Source organism: Dysidea avara, chromosome 5 (genome assembly GCF_963678975.1).
Source record: "Dysidea avara chromosome 5, odDysAvar1.4, whole genome shotgun sequence".
Lineage (NCBI taxonomy): Eukaryota > Metazoa > Porifera > Demospongiae > Dictyoceratida > Dysideidae > Dysidea > Dysidea avara.
In genome coordinates this window covers 39,501,271-39,515,856 of record NC_089276.1, presented here as the reverse complement: position 1 = coordinate 39,515,856, position 14,586 = coordinate 39,501,271, and the positions used below count along the sequence as shown (strand labels likewise).

General features: G+C 35.7%; 1 protein-coding gene across 4 annotated transcripts in view; it reads right to left on the bottom strand.

The window, feature by feature from the left end:
* Nucleotides 1-1,850: 1,850 nt before the first annotated feature.
* The window catches only part of LOC136256331 (hemicentin-1-like), a 45,197-nt gene continuing 32,461 nt past the window's right edge, over nt 1,851-14,586 (bottom strand). For 3 of the 4 annotated variants that reach the window (XM_066049263.1, XM_066049265.1, XM_066049266.1), the window contains 8 exons: nt 12,451-12,720; nt 10,825-11,100; nt 9,073-9,348; nt 8,137-8,234; nt 5,042-5,207; nt 4,932-4,990; nt 2,933-3,390; nt 1,851-2,394 (listed from right to left, as the gene is read on the bottom strand). In XM_066049263.1, coding sequence (XP_065905335.1) covers nt 2,079-2,394; nt 2,933-3,390; nt 4,932-4,990; nt 5,042-5,207; nt 8,137-8,234; nt 9,073-9,348; nt 10,825-11,100; nt 12,451-12,720 — 1,919 coding nt within the window. In that variant the 3' untranslated portion in view covers nt 1,851-2,078. The remainder of the gene's footprint in view (nt 2,395-2,932; nt 3,391-4,931; nt 4,991-5,041; nt 5,208-8,136; nt 8,235-9,072; nt 9,349-10,824; nt 11,101-12,450; nt 12,721-14,586) is intronic. The other variant, XM_066049264.1, reaches the window with a different exon arrangement.

Genomic DNA, 14,586 nt, shown 5'->3' with positions numbered 1-14,586 from the left:
AAGAGCAAAATCTAACATGATTAGTTTCTTATCCTCCAATACTCACAATACCAGTAAGGGAGATCAGATTTTTATTTACTAGATAGCTGAATTATCTAACTAAAATGACTAAGAATGCAGTTTTAGGCTTCTCTAGGGTACTCATACAGCCACCAGTGGTACAAAAATCCGGCAATGTTTAATGCAGGCAGGAATGAGAAACTAGTAAAAATTATATATAAGTTTACGTGGCTTAAAAGGTAGTGACTAAGAAATTACTACTTGAATGACATGTAGTTATTTCTTGATGGCCTTTAGGCTTTCATATATTACATCTACACCTGAACCTTAAACCTTAGTAGGAATAGCTATATGTCTGTAAAGGAACATTCCATAAATGAGTTTATAATTGTCTTGTAAAATGGAAGCTGAGAATACATCATGTATAGCTTCTAGTTTTACAAACTGTGGTTGGTCTGTCAGCCAATCAATTGGTTGGTTGTTAGGGTCAGCAGACAGGCAGGCAGGGGCTGCAGGGCTGGGTTATGTCATTTTTAAAACTTTAAGTTATTCTGTAAGGGTTTTTATTGTTTTTAATGTTACTTCGGGCAATTGGAAACAGAAAACGGAAATGGAAAGTGGAAATGGAAAACGGAAATGGTCAAATCATCATATAAACATACCCTAGAGTGAACCCCTTGGTCACCCCTTAAAGATCACCTTCTTATAAAGACCACCTCCATACAAAGACCATGTTGTAATTAGATCTCAAAGATAGCTGACTTATAAGACCATTTCATGGTCTGCTGAAAGACCGCCCTCTTTACAAAGACCACCTCTCACATTGTAATAAGATTCCAAACATGTATTCCATGACTTTGTCAAAACAGCTGGGTTCTTACAGTCCTAGGGTAAAACCTCACTTTTAAAGACCACCTCTGCACAAAGACCACTCTATACAAAGACTACATTGTAATTATGTTCTAAAGATAGGTAAGGCCCTTCATGGCCACCTTTTTATAAAGACCACCTCTTTACATGGTAATCTTTGATATTCTTTAAACATTCATGACTTATAGAAAGAGGTCAATGTCATCTCCCACATTTTGGTCCATACTTCATTGAAGTCATCTACCATTATTGCTTAGTTTGTACCAGAATGTGCCAAGCCTTATCTTTGTAAAGAAGGTGATCTTTATAAAGGAGGTGACCATGAAGTGGTCTTATATTACAAAGTCAGTATGCCTTAACCATCTTTGAGATCTAATTACAAAGTGGTCTTTGTACGGAGGTGGCCTTTATAAGAAGGTGGTCTTTAAGAGGTGGCCACAATACAAGGGTTTTACTCTAGGGTACATTTATGTGATGATCTGACCATTTCCGTTTTCCACTTTCCAATTGCCCTGTTACTTCTGATGTCAGGAGCACCAGACTCTTTCTGTAAAGGTGCATTTCATCATGTAAATTATGATAGTTTTAATGAGTGGTAATTGGAGGGTGTGCATCATTTTCGGGGGATGCCCTATACAGTATTACCGCACTGTATGACACAAGTGTTGTATTTTTCAATATAAGAAATGCTACGTGATAAATAATGCAACCTTTACATGCTATGCTGCATGACAGTGAACGAACTGTGAATTACTAATAAGAGTAAAATTTTGTTTTATAAAATGCATGACTATTTCTTAAATAGGTGCCATTGCTGTTTTATCTAATAACTGTAGATAGTTAATTGAAAGTATGCCACAAGAAGAATTGAATGTCACTATTATGTCAGAACAGGAGAGCAAATAGCTAAGCATGTAAGACAAATAGTATCACTACTACAGTATATCGTCAATGTCTCTTGATGTTAGAACAATGGGATACCAGTTTTATTTTTCATACTTAACATCATGTGCCACTGTACATCTCAGATAATGCTTGTTGGCATACATAGTCTAATAATTTAGCTGTTATAGTTGCTAATGTAATAGTTTAGACATGTGCAAAATATGCAATATGGTGCTAGAATACATGTGTGTATATATGTGTAGAAAAGTACAAGATTATCATTCCTATGAAAAATACATGGCAAGTACTGCAATATGTACATGTTACTTAAACTGTGTTTCAGCATAGGTTGGACCGTTTTGCATATTATTTGATGAGGCTGGTTGAAATGAGGTGATCTCATATTCATTCTCATCTGGGTCAATGTTGGCTTTGTTTGCTAACACCATTGATTGGCAAGCTGGATTCTTCTCCATAGTGACTGGCTGGTGATCAGGTGCTATTGGATGAATAGCTTCATACACTGATCCAACATCATCATAATTGCTTTCAGGTAGTCTATTGTCATCATAGATATCTTCAGGTTGTCTATTGTCATCATAATCATTTTCAGGTTGTCTGTTGATGGATTTGATGCTGCTATACATAATACAAGCAAGAGTAAATTAGGACTATAAGCTACCATATTTCACCATATTTCACCATATTTCACCATATTTCACCATATTTCACCATACTTCCTTGGTGAAATGCTGCACCTTCAATAGTAGCTGCACTTGAGTACTGCCACAATTAATTTTAAAAATAAATCTGGTTTTTAAGCATTGAGTAGAAGTTATGTTTAATTAGTTGTCATATTAATTGTTTGAACTAAGGTATAAGGTATTTAACTAATTAAATATGGTATGTCTATAGTATAGTTTGTGTGGCAAGTTCCTTACTATTAGACCTCAACACTTCACCCTCACTCTTTACAAACCCTAGCTACAGGCCCATAAAATTTGCATTAGTAACACTAACAATCATTGAGCTATTTCTGTATAATTAACAGTCAAACACACACTTCAGTAACTATGCATACTGTTCCCCTTCTAATGATAGTGGGGAATCATATCAGCTCACGCCACCATGGAATTATCACTCTCAGTGTTAGTGCATTATCATATTCAGCATTTACCTGCTACAGTGTTTTCGAGTGCAATACACTACAATCAGAGCTTCAATAATAATGATTATTAGGATAACAACCACTACTCCAACTGTGGCTCCCCCAATAATTATACCAATTGGTAAGGATGATGATGATGAAGTTGTGACTACAACACAATCAGCTGAATTGAATGAATCAAGCATTGCTGGACAGCTAGGATCTACATCTAGAGTAACTGCAGCTACAGATATTGATGGTGAAGATTGTACCCAGTTGGTAATATCATCAACAACATCATCAGCAGTAATAACTGAATCTTGTAAAGAAACTCTTGCCCTAAATACAACAGTGTCCACAAAGTTTCCTATTGATCCTCGACAACTAAAAGTTTCATTAATGATATTAAATGTACAAGAACATCTTGATGTTATTTCATCCATCAGTTGTGATATAATGTCATCAAACTTTTGCCTTTGCCTGTCGTCCTATATCGTATAAAATTATTACTCACACATGCAGTTTGGTAAAACTTGTTTTAGTACATTACTATAATCATATTATTTTGTAATTGCTCCATCATATAATGATGATTCTGCAATAATTTTGGATACATACATTCTACAACCTTGGTATATCTATCTTCACACAGTTCCTAAGCATGTGCATGGTGATGTGTATATTGCTATGACATATACCCAATACCTACCACTTGACAAGATTCTGAAGTTAGTATAGCAACAATTATTGCTTACACAGACAAATGAATAGAAAGAAACAATAAGCAATTAACCTGCATTAAATGTAATTTACTGCATCACAATAAATTGAAGTTAACATGCATGTTGCAGATGTAGGAACATAAGAACTTACACATAATTGCTGTGACCTAAGTGCACACTATGACCTAAGGGTGTGCTATGACCTAAGCACATGCAGTAATGTTGAAATGGTTTCAAGTATTGTGTAATCGACAAACTGGTTTAACAAGTTTGCGGTCACGTGACACACCACGATCTCGAAAGGTGAATGGCCTAGTAAAAGAAAAAGTTCCCACTCACCCGCCCACTATTTGGATATAGATTAGATGTGCACATAATATGCATGGCCACTTGTACATTGTATGTTTATGTAAGGTTTGCATTTTGCTATTGCACAACTTTTATTACTTATAATATATATATATATTTATTTATTTTAGTTACTGTAGGTGGTGACTGAGGATTCAGGGTGGGTGAAGTAGATGCTGATTATGTAGCTGTAATGCTTTATCAATATATTCCAATATTAGTGTTCGTGACATAGCTTTGTCTGTCATTTTGGTTGCTGGTCATCAATTGCTGCGGTTTGACATGTCTTAGCAGTTTGCTATCATCACTTGTTTTCCAGACAATACTAAGCCGCAAATGCTATGTTCATTCATCTACCCTGTTTATGGAAGAGCTTACTTCCCGCCCTATGATTTCCTCAGTTGCCCATTATTCATCCAAACTCATCCTCTCTATATCATATATTATATGATCTATATATTGTCATGTCATGCATGATCTCATGTACATATAATTTCATTTGCTACTATGGTGTCATTGTGTTCTTGTTGCAAGATTGTTGTGTATTGTCATGTACACTACTGGCTTTGTGGAAAATGTTATGTAATTAGCATTAGGGAAAAGAGTAGCCAATGATAGAGCTTGGTGTGGTGGAAGGGTGGATAGCTAGGCAAATAAATGTGTATATATGAGTACATGTGTGTAATTGAATCCTCAATAAATGGTGGCAGTTACCACTACTTGCAGGGGTGGGCCACAGCCACCAACATGATAACAGTAATATATACCACTCTAACATTTGGTGCTTTGGTGTTATTTTTAACACAAACGTAAAGGACTACTTTATTTACTTTATTCACTTTGCATACTAGTTTAATGGATGGTGTAAAAAGCTACCAAGCAGTTTTGAAAAAGATAGAAAAGTTTTGAACAAAAAAAAACATGTGCACAACAAACACATTATTTAGAAAGTAACTTACTACCCATTCAGAACAGTTACTGATTGGACGAATTCTTATTTGAAACAAAGCAGTGGTTACTAAACAAGAGAAAATAACTTACACCTATACTACACATGGGACTAACTCACAAGTGATAGCAGTAACAGTTGTACTAGTAATCCTCCCTCCTGTGGTAGTGACTGCTGTAACATTGATGGAGTACTCTACACCAGGGACCAGGTCACTGAGTGCGATACTTGTAGTTGTACTGTTGGTAGACAATGTTGAACCTTGACCAGCTGGAGTATAATAAACCTGTAATGATGAAAGAAAAACAGTTATTTTATACGTAAGTCTGTATGTACATATACAAATGCATCATTACAATTCCAGCTATATAATTACCACACTCTTTTAAAATTTAAAATAATCTACTAAGTGTAAAGTCATAAATATTAATAATTATGTACTGTATCTTAGGCTAGATATCTTTTTGTCGCACTACTGGGTCCACTTCTAGTGCTTGTTCTGGAACACTGTAAATCATGAGTGATAATTTGCTGCCCTAAGATCCTTATGCTTTGCTGGAACAGCTTGGTTTGAAATCAGCAGTTAAATGGATGGGACTGTAATGAATGTCCTCAGTAGATAGAGAGCCTTCACTGGCCATCAAAAGTGCCTTGCTATAATACAATAGATTCCCATGGATATGTAGCTCATTGACAATTTATGGTGAAACTTTGGTAGGAACAGCATTAGCCACTGTCAAGCTATGATTAATTGAATACTCAGACCATACACTATATTGTATAATATGCAAAACAACACTTTTTGCATAGTTAATCACTTAAATAGCTATTTTCAATTCTTTCAAATAGCTATAAAATCTCCAAAGATGGTCCATTTAGAAGTACTTAAACACAATGCACCACCTTATCCCAAAACTATTCCGAGACCACCGAAGTAGTTATGCAGTTGTTCAATGGATATGGCAATGAAATGAGTATTGCTGTAGTCACATGTATACACTGTGAAGAACTCTTAGAGCACAATGTTCTTTTATAGCTAGGTAATACAGCATAAATCAAGTTTTATTTTACATACACAAGTATTTTTGCACAAAATATATATGAGTTCAACTACATTACACGTAGAGAATTCAGCTACAAAATAAGTCACCCTGTAGTGAGTTCAGCTACGAACAATTCACCCTGTAAAGAATGCTACAAAGTTAGCTTAGCTACATTACAAGTTACCATGTAAAGAGTTCAAGTCACTCTGGAGAAAGTTAAACTACATAACAAGTCATTATGTATAGAGTTCAGCTACAAACAAATTACCCTGTAGAGACTTCATCTATTGTACATGTCATCCTGTAGAGTGTTCAGCCATGTAGAGAGTAGCTACACAACAAGTCGCCTTGTGGAGAGTTCAGCTACATTGCAAGTCACCCCATAGAGAGTGCAACTACAAACAAGTAACTTTGTAGGGAGTTTAGCTATATAAGTCACCCTCTAGCAAGTTTAATAACATGACAAGCCATCCTGTGGAAATTTCAGCTACATTACAGATTGCCCAGTAGAGAGTTCAAGTCAGAACTCATGTAATAATTCTACAACATAAAATATATTGAACATAGTTCTTTGATCCTGTAGTAAAGGAAAAAGACAACAAAGTTTCAAGCTGGCCTACAGCTGGTTTTGGGGTACACATATGCAAATTCATAAAGAAACAATATCTATACCAAACATTCAAGCTGTGAAAATGGCGTGGCCTCTAAAAAAATCAGGATGAAAAAGATGTGAAAGTGGCCAAGAAATGGCTGTGATGGTAGGTTAATGGAAAAATAATTCAGGTAAGCTTGGTGCTTAATCCTTGGAGTGGAGGAGACAACACAAATTCATCTGAATTGTCGTTATTATTTTTTTTGCCATTAATCTACTATCACAACTTTTTCTTGGATACCACCTTGAATTTATTGATTGATTATTGATTTAACCTCACGGTAATCAGCACAGCCATTCTTCCTTACCGGAGTGAACACACATACACAGATAAGCAACAAAAGAGTCAGTATACAATTACAACTACAAAGAAAAACAAAACTAAACAAGACATGCACATAACAAGCTGATTACAAAGTACAACTACTACTCATATAGCAACAAACTTAATGATTGTAAATAGTGGCTGGGAAGTTGGAAGATGAAAAAAGGTTGTTTGGAAATTCATTCCACCAATATGACACAGTATGCTGAAACAGTGTTTTTGTGGAGGCTAAATTACAAAAGTCTGGTGGAATAAATCTGGATGAACATCTTGTTTTATATCAGTGATTTTGTCAAAATGAAATTGATGGATTGAGTAAACTATTATTTTCATTAGTGTAGATGTTATTCATGGCACACAAAGAATGATGTTTCACTAAAGATGGAACTGATAGCCAATTCAGTTTCTTGTGGTGGTGAGTCACATGAGGTGATCTCTGTAAATTGGCAGTAATACGTGTACCCCAATTGTGTAAAAGCTGAAGACGGTTGATCTGAGACTCCGACAGCACCATACCTCATGCAGGCAATGCATACACTAGCCGAGACAAAACTAAAGAGTCAATTAATATCTTACTTACAGTGATGGAAGACTTTTCCTATGGCTGTTTATCTAGAATAAGTAAAACGACATCTTTGAACAAACAGTTGAAACATGTGAGGACCAGTTCATCTTGTTGTCAAAAATGATTCCTAAATACTTCTGAGTATCCACGTTATGCAAAGGAGTATCACTAATCACCACATTAGGTGGGGTAACACTTATTAAGGATTGAGGCTTGAACCACATTATACTTGATTTTACAATTATTATCTTTTTCATCCAGGATTTTGGAGAATGCACCATTTCACAGCTTGGCTGTTTTGGTATAGATTAAACATATCGCAGAAATATCTTTCCAGTACATTAGTTTTCTATAATATTACCGGAAAACAGGGCGTGTGGATGCAAACTACACCGCCATCACATATCTCTGTTGGTGTAGAATATACCTGCATTCTGAAACTTTTATAGTAATGCAAATCAATTGTTTAATAAATGCTAAAAGTTGTGTGGCTATATATAGCATAACAGCATGCATTAAAAAATTATAACTCATAAAAATATGAAAAAAATGTAGGCAAATTTTATGTGCCCACATGCCCTATTTTCACAGATCCAGTCACAAACATAGAATACAATTTCAACACTTCACCTGGTAATAAACAGTCATTTCACTGACTAACATGGGATCAATCCAACGTAACTGAATACTTGTTTCATCAACTGACTGGATTGTAACATTCAGTGGCACTAGAGTGTGTAATAGGCAGATGTTTACTCAGAGCACAATAAACACTAACTTACACCGTACGTAACCACATTTGACAAAGTCAGTATGATAGTGTTAAAGGTATGGCTTGATAAAACACAACTTCTCTTGTGAATAAATTAGCCCCTTAAAACTTTAAACGGTTGTGAATGTGACAAAATTAGGAAATAATGAGTTAGCAGGCTCGGATAAACTGGAGAAGCTTTAAAACTGGTTTTGCCAGACTGGGCCACTATGGTAGAGCTAACAGTTTTAACAATTCCAATGCAAGAAGTGTTAACAAATTTCAAGTTGCTATAATTATGTAAACAGTTTTATGGTCTAAAACAATTGTATTTTATGTGCGTTCCCATTGATTTCGTTCTCTGGACATCAAGTTTGCAAAATTTATTAATTTGAATGAGAAATTTACTGTTAGTGTGTGAGTGCAGTGTATGTGTGTGTGTGTGTGTGTGTGTGTGTGTGTGTGTGTGTGTGTGTGTGTGTGTGTGTGTGTGTGTGTGTGTGTGTGTGTGTGTGTAGTGTGTGTGTGTGTGTGTGTGTGTGTGTGTGTAGTGTGTGTGTAGTGTGTGTGTGTGTAGTGTGTGTGTGTGTGTGTGTGTGTGTGTGTGTGTGTGTGTGTGTGTGTGTGTGTGTGTGTGTGTGTGTGTGTGTGTGTGTGTGTGTGTGTGTGTGTGTGTGTGTGTGTGTGTGTGAGAGAGAGAGAGAGATTGAGGGAGAGAAAGAGAGAGGGTGTATGCATGCCCATAGATTGTCACCAGTAAACTGAACCAGTTTCTGATGTACTACATACTCTGACTACAATAATCAATAACTCACTTTCCAGTAATGCTGTTACATTATCACTACCAAACATATTAGTAGCAGTACAAGTGTAGTTGTCAAAACCGTCATCTTGTAAATTTGATAATGCCAATACTGACTGAAGAGTGGTATCATCAATCATCATATCACTAGCTATCCCAACAATGTTATCATTTTCATCCATCCATGTTATAGAGGGTAGGGGTATACCAGTAGCAGTACAAGTGAACATTGCACCCCCACCTATCATTCCTGATGTACTCATAGGACCTCGTCTGATCACAGGAACCACTGTATGTACAAGTGTATGTGGATAAAGTGATGATCATAAAAGCAACACATTATGAAATGTTCTATTGGAACCAGTTTATTCCAATATGAGTTGCCATATGAAGAAGTTTGCTATAAAAGTGGACATTGTTGCACTGTTGTGCTTAATCACGAGTGCATTGTAAATTTTACAAACTAGATTTCAGCTTTTATTTTAGTGTGACACTAAATGTAGTGAGGGTTAATGGGTTTCAAGGGGTTGGAATGCCATTACAGTGTTCCCTTATGAATGTCTGCCATTCAATTCACCCATAGAGCAAGAAAGTGACTTTCAACCTCAAAATGATGCACTTAAATTTCCTCTGATTTCTTTCTGCTACAGCTCATTTCAACTACTACTCACTGTTGTTTCCAAATCTAGTCTGGAATCTGGGGTATCTATCACGTGTCATGGGTTATTACTCCATTATTTTATTATATGGTCTCAAAATTCTCAATACAATATGTATGGAGGAATTTGCTACACCATATCATTTAGACCATTTTGATGGTTCAAAAATTTCCATGATTTGGGGCATCATCATGCTTGCAGAAAGGTGCTCTACATGTATCACAGCCGGAAAGTTATTAATGGACACCAAGTAAGCAGTACACAATTAATTTCATTTTAATAGTTTTTCAATAGAAATGTATTGGACATGCTTATTACAGCTGACATATTTCCCATGAACAAAGTATAGCAAATGTCTGCAAACGTCTTCATAGTTAATTATGATGATTTGAAAAGGTTATTATGCTAGTAATACAGGAACAATGACAGTCAAGTAATTACAAGAGGCAAAAACTGCTACATATATGGTTGTTTCAGAAGTACATGTAATATGTGTGATTGACTGTTGACCTCTACTGTATCACCTCATAACTCCTAATAACAGCAGTTGTTGTTTCTTTTGTCAGTAAAACTTAATGGCTACATACCATACTACCTTCGGCTTCTGTACTAATGGTTTCTGATTAGCTACTTTATGGTGAAATTACAGAAAGAAAAATATGATTTGTGATTTATTGCCCTCATACTAAACATATTGATGAGATAAACTTAACCAATATGTATAGTGGAACCTCAGTTATCTGGACCCCACTTATCTGGATTCTCAGTTAACAAAACTAGGCTGCTCTATTAGAGTAGTGACTGTTCTATTAGGGTAGTTAATAATACTGAATATTTTAAAAATATTCTTTAAAGGTTATTTATACTCAGTTTGGAATTTTCAGACTTATGGACCATACCTGGTCCCAAGGGATTTGGATAACTGATAATACAGTTTGTCAAACTACTCTCAAAATCATGCAAATGTACTAATGAATTTCTTTAAAAGTATTAATTTTAATCTTCAGTTTGGTTTTTAAAATAAATAATCCTAAATGATTTATGAGGGTTTTTCATTGTACACTTGCAGTATCTGATATTACAGCAAGTAATCACTAGTAACTCACTTCCCAGTAATGCTGATACATCATCACTACCAAATATATTAGTAACAGTACAAGTGTAGTTGTCAAAATCATCATCTTGTAAATTTGATAATGTCAATGTTGATTGAATTGTAGTACCATTAATAATCATATCACTAGTTATCCCAACAGTGTTACCATCTTGATCCGTCCATGTTATAGTGGGTAGGGGTATACCAGTAGCAGTACAAGTGAATGTGGCATTGTTATTTATCATACGTGCTATGTCAATCGGATTTTCTGTTACATTTGGAACCACTGCACATCAAAAATAAATAAATAAACAGACATTTGTCAATAATATAAATTATGGGAATACTAAATATATAGTAAGAAAAGTGCTCCTTGGAATAATAATAACCCACTAGCTAACTATGCTAAAGTCTACAAATGCTGGGAGTGAGAATCTTGACACATATACTTGCAGAAAACATCCCAGACCCAGAAGTTTATCAATCCTCCAGCAACATATCTTTTATAACAAATACTTAACTTCCTATAGCATTTAGTGCCTTTGAAAAGGTACTGTAATGGTTGTATTTCCATATAACTTCCAAAAGATGTGAAAATACATAGAAATACTGTAAGCAATCAACTATCGTCTAATAAAATCCAGGTTCAAGAACCTTGGATAACTAAACTACTTCATTTTGTTCTTTTTGTTGTCCTACCCCACTTTAATCAATCTGTACTGTTGGCGAATGATGAGAGGTTTGTTCATAACTGAGTTTGTACACCCTAGTTTGTTATTATTGGCATAAAATGATATTTGTAGTGCAACAATCCATGTTGCTACTTATGTTATAGCACACACTGAACCTTACACACAATGTTCAATCTAAGGCTGCAGTGATTTGGTATGCTATTATACCAGAATATTCACCGTCCTGATGTAATAATGATTGTTTACATGTGTCCATGTTAGGCCTGTGCCTATTATGCCTGAATAATATGGAGCGCAGTAGACGAATAAAAGCATTAAGCATAATTTCAGCACAATTTTCGTGTATTGGTTAACAGAAAAGGTGAACTCTGCAAATTTTGCATGATGCCAATTAGGATAGTGTAATAAAACAGACAAAATACAAATTTACAGCTACTTGTGTGCCTAAAGATTGAGATATACTCTAACAGAACAATCACCTCATGTTGAAAGTCGATACGTTCACAGATTGCATTAGATACAGCGGTCACCATACTATTTTCCAAGGGCATATTTGAGGCACAACTGGGCATAATTGCATGATATGAGAAATTTTTCGAGCATCGATCAAAACACAATAGGGCAATTTCAAAAGCAAATTAGACTCAGGCCTGTATAGTCTAAGAAAGTCAGTGCTTTAGGTGCTTGGAATTAATGTCTTGTGTATAGCTTAAGGTAGTTTTCACAATGAAGAATTAATGTCTGCACAGTATAGCTATTTTGTTTGGACAAAGAAGATGAAAAAATATGCTGAGGTATAGTTGAGGTTGAAGCATTCCTGGATCAGTGACAACGCAGTACTTGTGTAATGTACATAATTATGTTGTTTTACAGATTTGACATTACATCAATCTAAGTAGAAGTGTGTGTACCATTCAGATATAATTATTTGCATGGTTACTCACTTCCCAGTAATGCTGTTACATCATCACTACCAAACATATTAGTAGCAGTACAAGTGTAGTTGTCAAAATCCTCGGCTTGTAAATTTGATAATGTCAATGTTGACTGAATTGTAGTACCATTAATAATCATATAACTACCCATCAGTATAATGTTTTCATCCATCCATGTTATAGTGGGTAGGGGTATACCAGCAGCAATACAAGTGAACATCACACTACCTCCTAGTACTCCTGGTGTATCAATAGGACCTTGTGTGATTGCAGGAACCACTGTGTGTACAAGTGTGTCATCATGAAAACAAACATGATACTCTGTTGTACTTGTTTTATGGGTCATTCCATATCAAATCAAGAAAGAATAATTATAGGGTAAGTTCTTGGATTGTGACAAACTTTGTGTGCTTGTAGCACTTGCGGTGCCTGCAATGTTACAGCCAGCAGTTTCTGATTTACAGTATGGCCAACAGTATGAAAAATTGGTCCATCTCTGTTGTTAAAAAAATTAAGTGCAGTTCTTCAGTGAAAATTTTAATTGTTAATATTTCTAAAAAGGCTGATTGACATTCTTCAGTTTTTTGTGAATGATCAAGGTCTTTGTGAATGATCAAGGTCTTTGTGAATGATCAAGGTCTTTGTGAATGATCAAGGTCTTTGTTTAATGACATTTTTTTGGGTGGGACCACAATGGATCCAACAGGTATAATTAAATATGTATGCTGTAGTGAATCTTGTGGTCTATCATTGCTGTATGGTTGGAATGTACAGTACAACCACTGCTAACAAGAAGTTAGTCTAACACACTGCAGTTGATTTAGCAGCACATTGATGTATAGCTACTCTTTGTTCATTATAGATATCTATACAACCACAAATATGACTTTAATAGTGTGAAGTTGGCCTATGTATGTAAACTACATGTGATTAACAAAGAGGGTACTTCTGGAAAGGTGGCTAAGCATGCACGTGTTCTGAACACTAATGCTTTCTTTATAAACTGGTTGTCTAATATGGACCATTTTGGATGTACTAGACTGGCATGGCAACAAAATTTAAAGTGAGGAAAGATGGAAAACCAGTTTCATGGTTGTATCCCCATGTACTAGTTATGTACAGTAGTTGTTTCCTAAGTAGGGGTGTACAGAGGGGGGTTTCCAGGGGTTTCAGGAAACCCCTTTGGATTTTATACACTACTTGAAACCATAGGCGGCGGAAAGGGGGGGGCTAGGGGGCTAAAGCCCCCCCTAGGTCTGCTGAGGGGGGGCTTAGCCCCCCCTCAGAATGATATCACACCGAAATTATCTTTCTTGGAGTGGGGCTGAAAACCATGATAAAGATCAAGATACTCTAATAGAGCAGTCACACTAATAAAGTAGTCGGTGTGTAGCGAGCTATGTAAGGATTTTTATGTAGTTTATCAGCTAGAAATGGTAGCTGGTGAGGTGGAAAGCTCTTGTGAGTTGGTTGTGACCTTTTTATTTATTTATTTTTTTTTGCTCTCACCTTACCAAATAAGTCTGGGTCAGCTCAGCGGAGCCCCCCCTCACATCAACTACTTCCTCCGCCGCTGCTTGAAACATTAAGAAATTGAAACTTCAGATTTCCAGAATCTGGAATCAATCATGGGGCAAGATGGATTTTAAACTTTCATCTTAGTTTCTCACCTAATAGCAACACTTATAACATTAGTCTGTGGTTAAAAGATCGAGATACTTTAATAGAGCAGTCAGGTAATATAAACTACTCTAATATAACAGTCACTTAGCTGTAGTGGAAACCCCTTTTCCAAAATTCCTGCATATGCCCCTGCTTATGGTGTACAAATATAACCGTCTCTTTAATTTAATGTACAAATTTATCCATAAGATATTGCAAAAAAACGTGTTTGAGTTTTGAACCATTAAATATTCAAAATCTCTCATATCAGTGGTTGGGGGTTGTACCTCTAAACCACTTAATGTAACTGTACCTGTGAAAATAGGGCATGTGGGCACAATCTTCACACTTTCACATAACATGTCATATCTCAATGCTGGAATGGAATATTTCCATTATGTAACTTGTAGTCTAAAGCCAACTAAATTTTTAATACGTGCTGAAAATTTCATGGCTACAGAGTCATGGAATACAAAGATATGA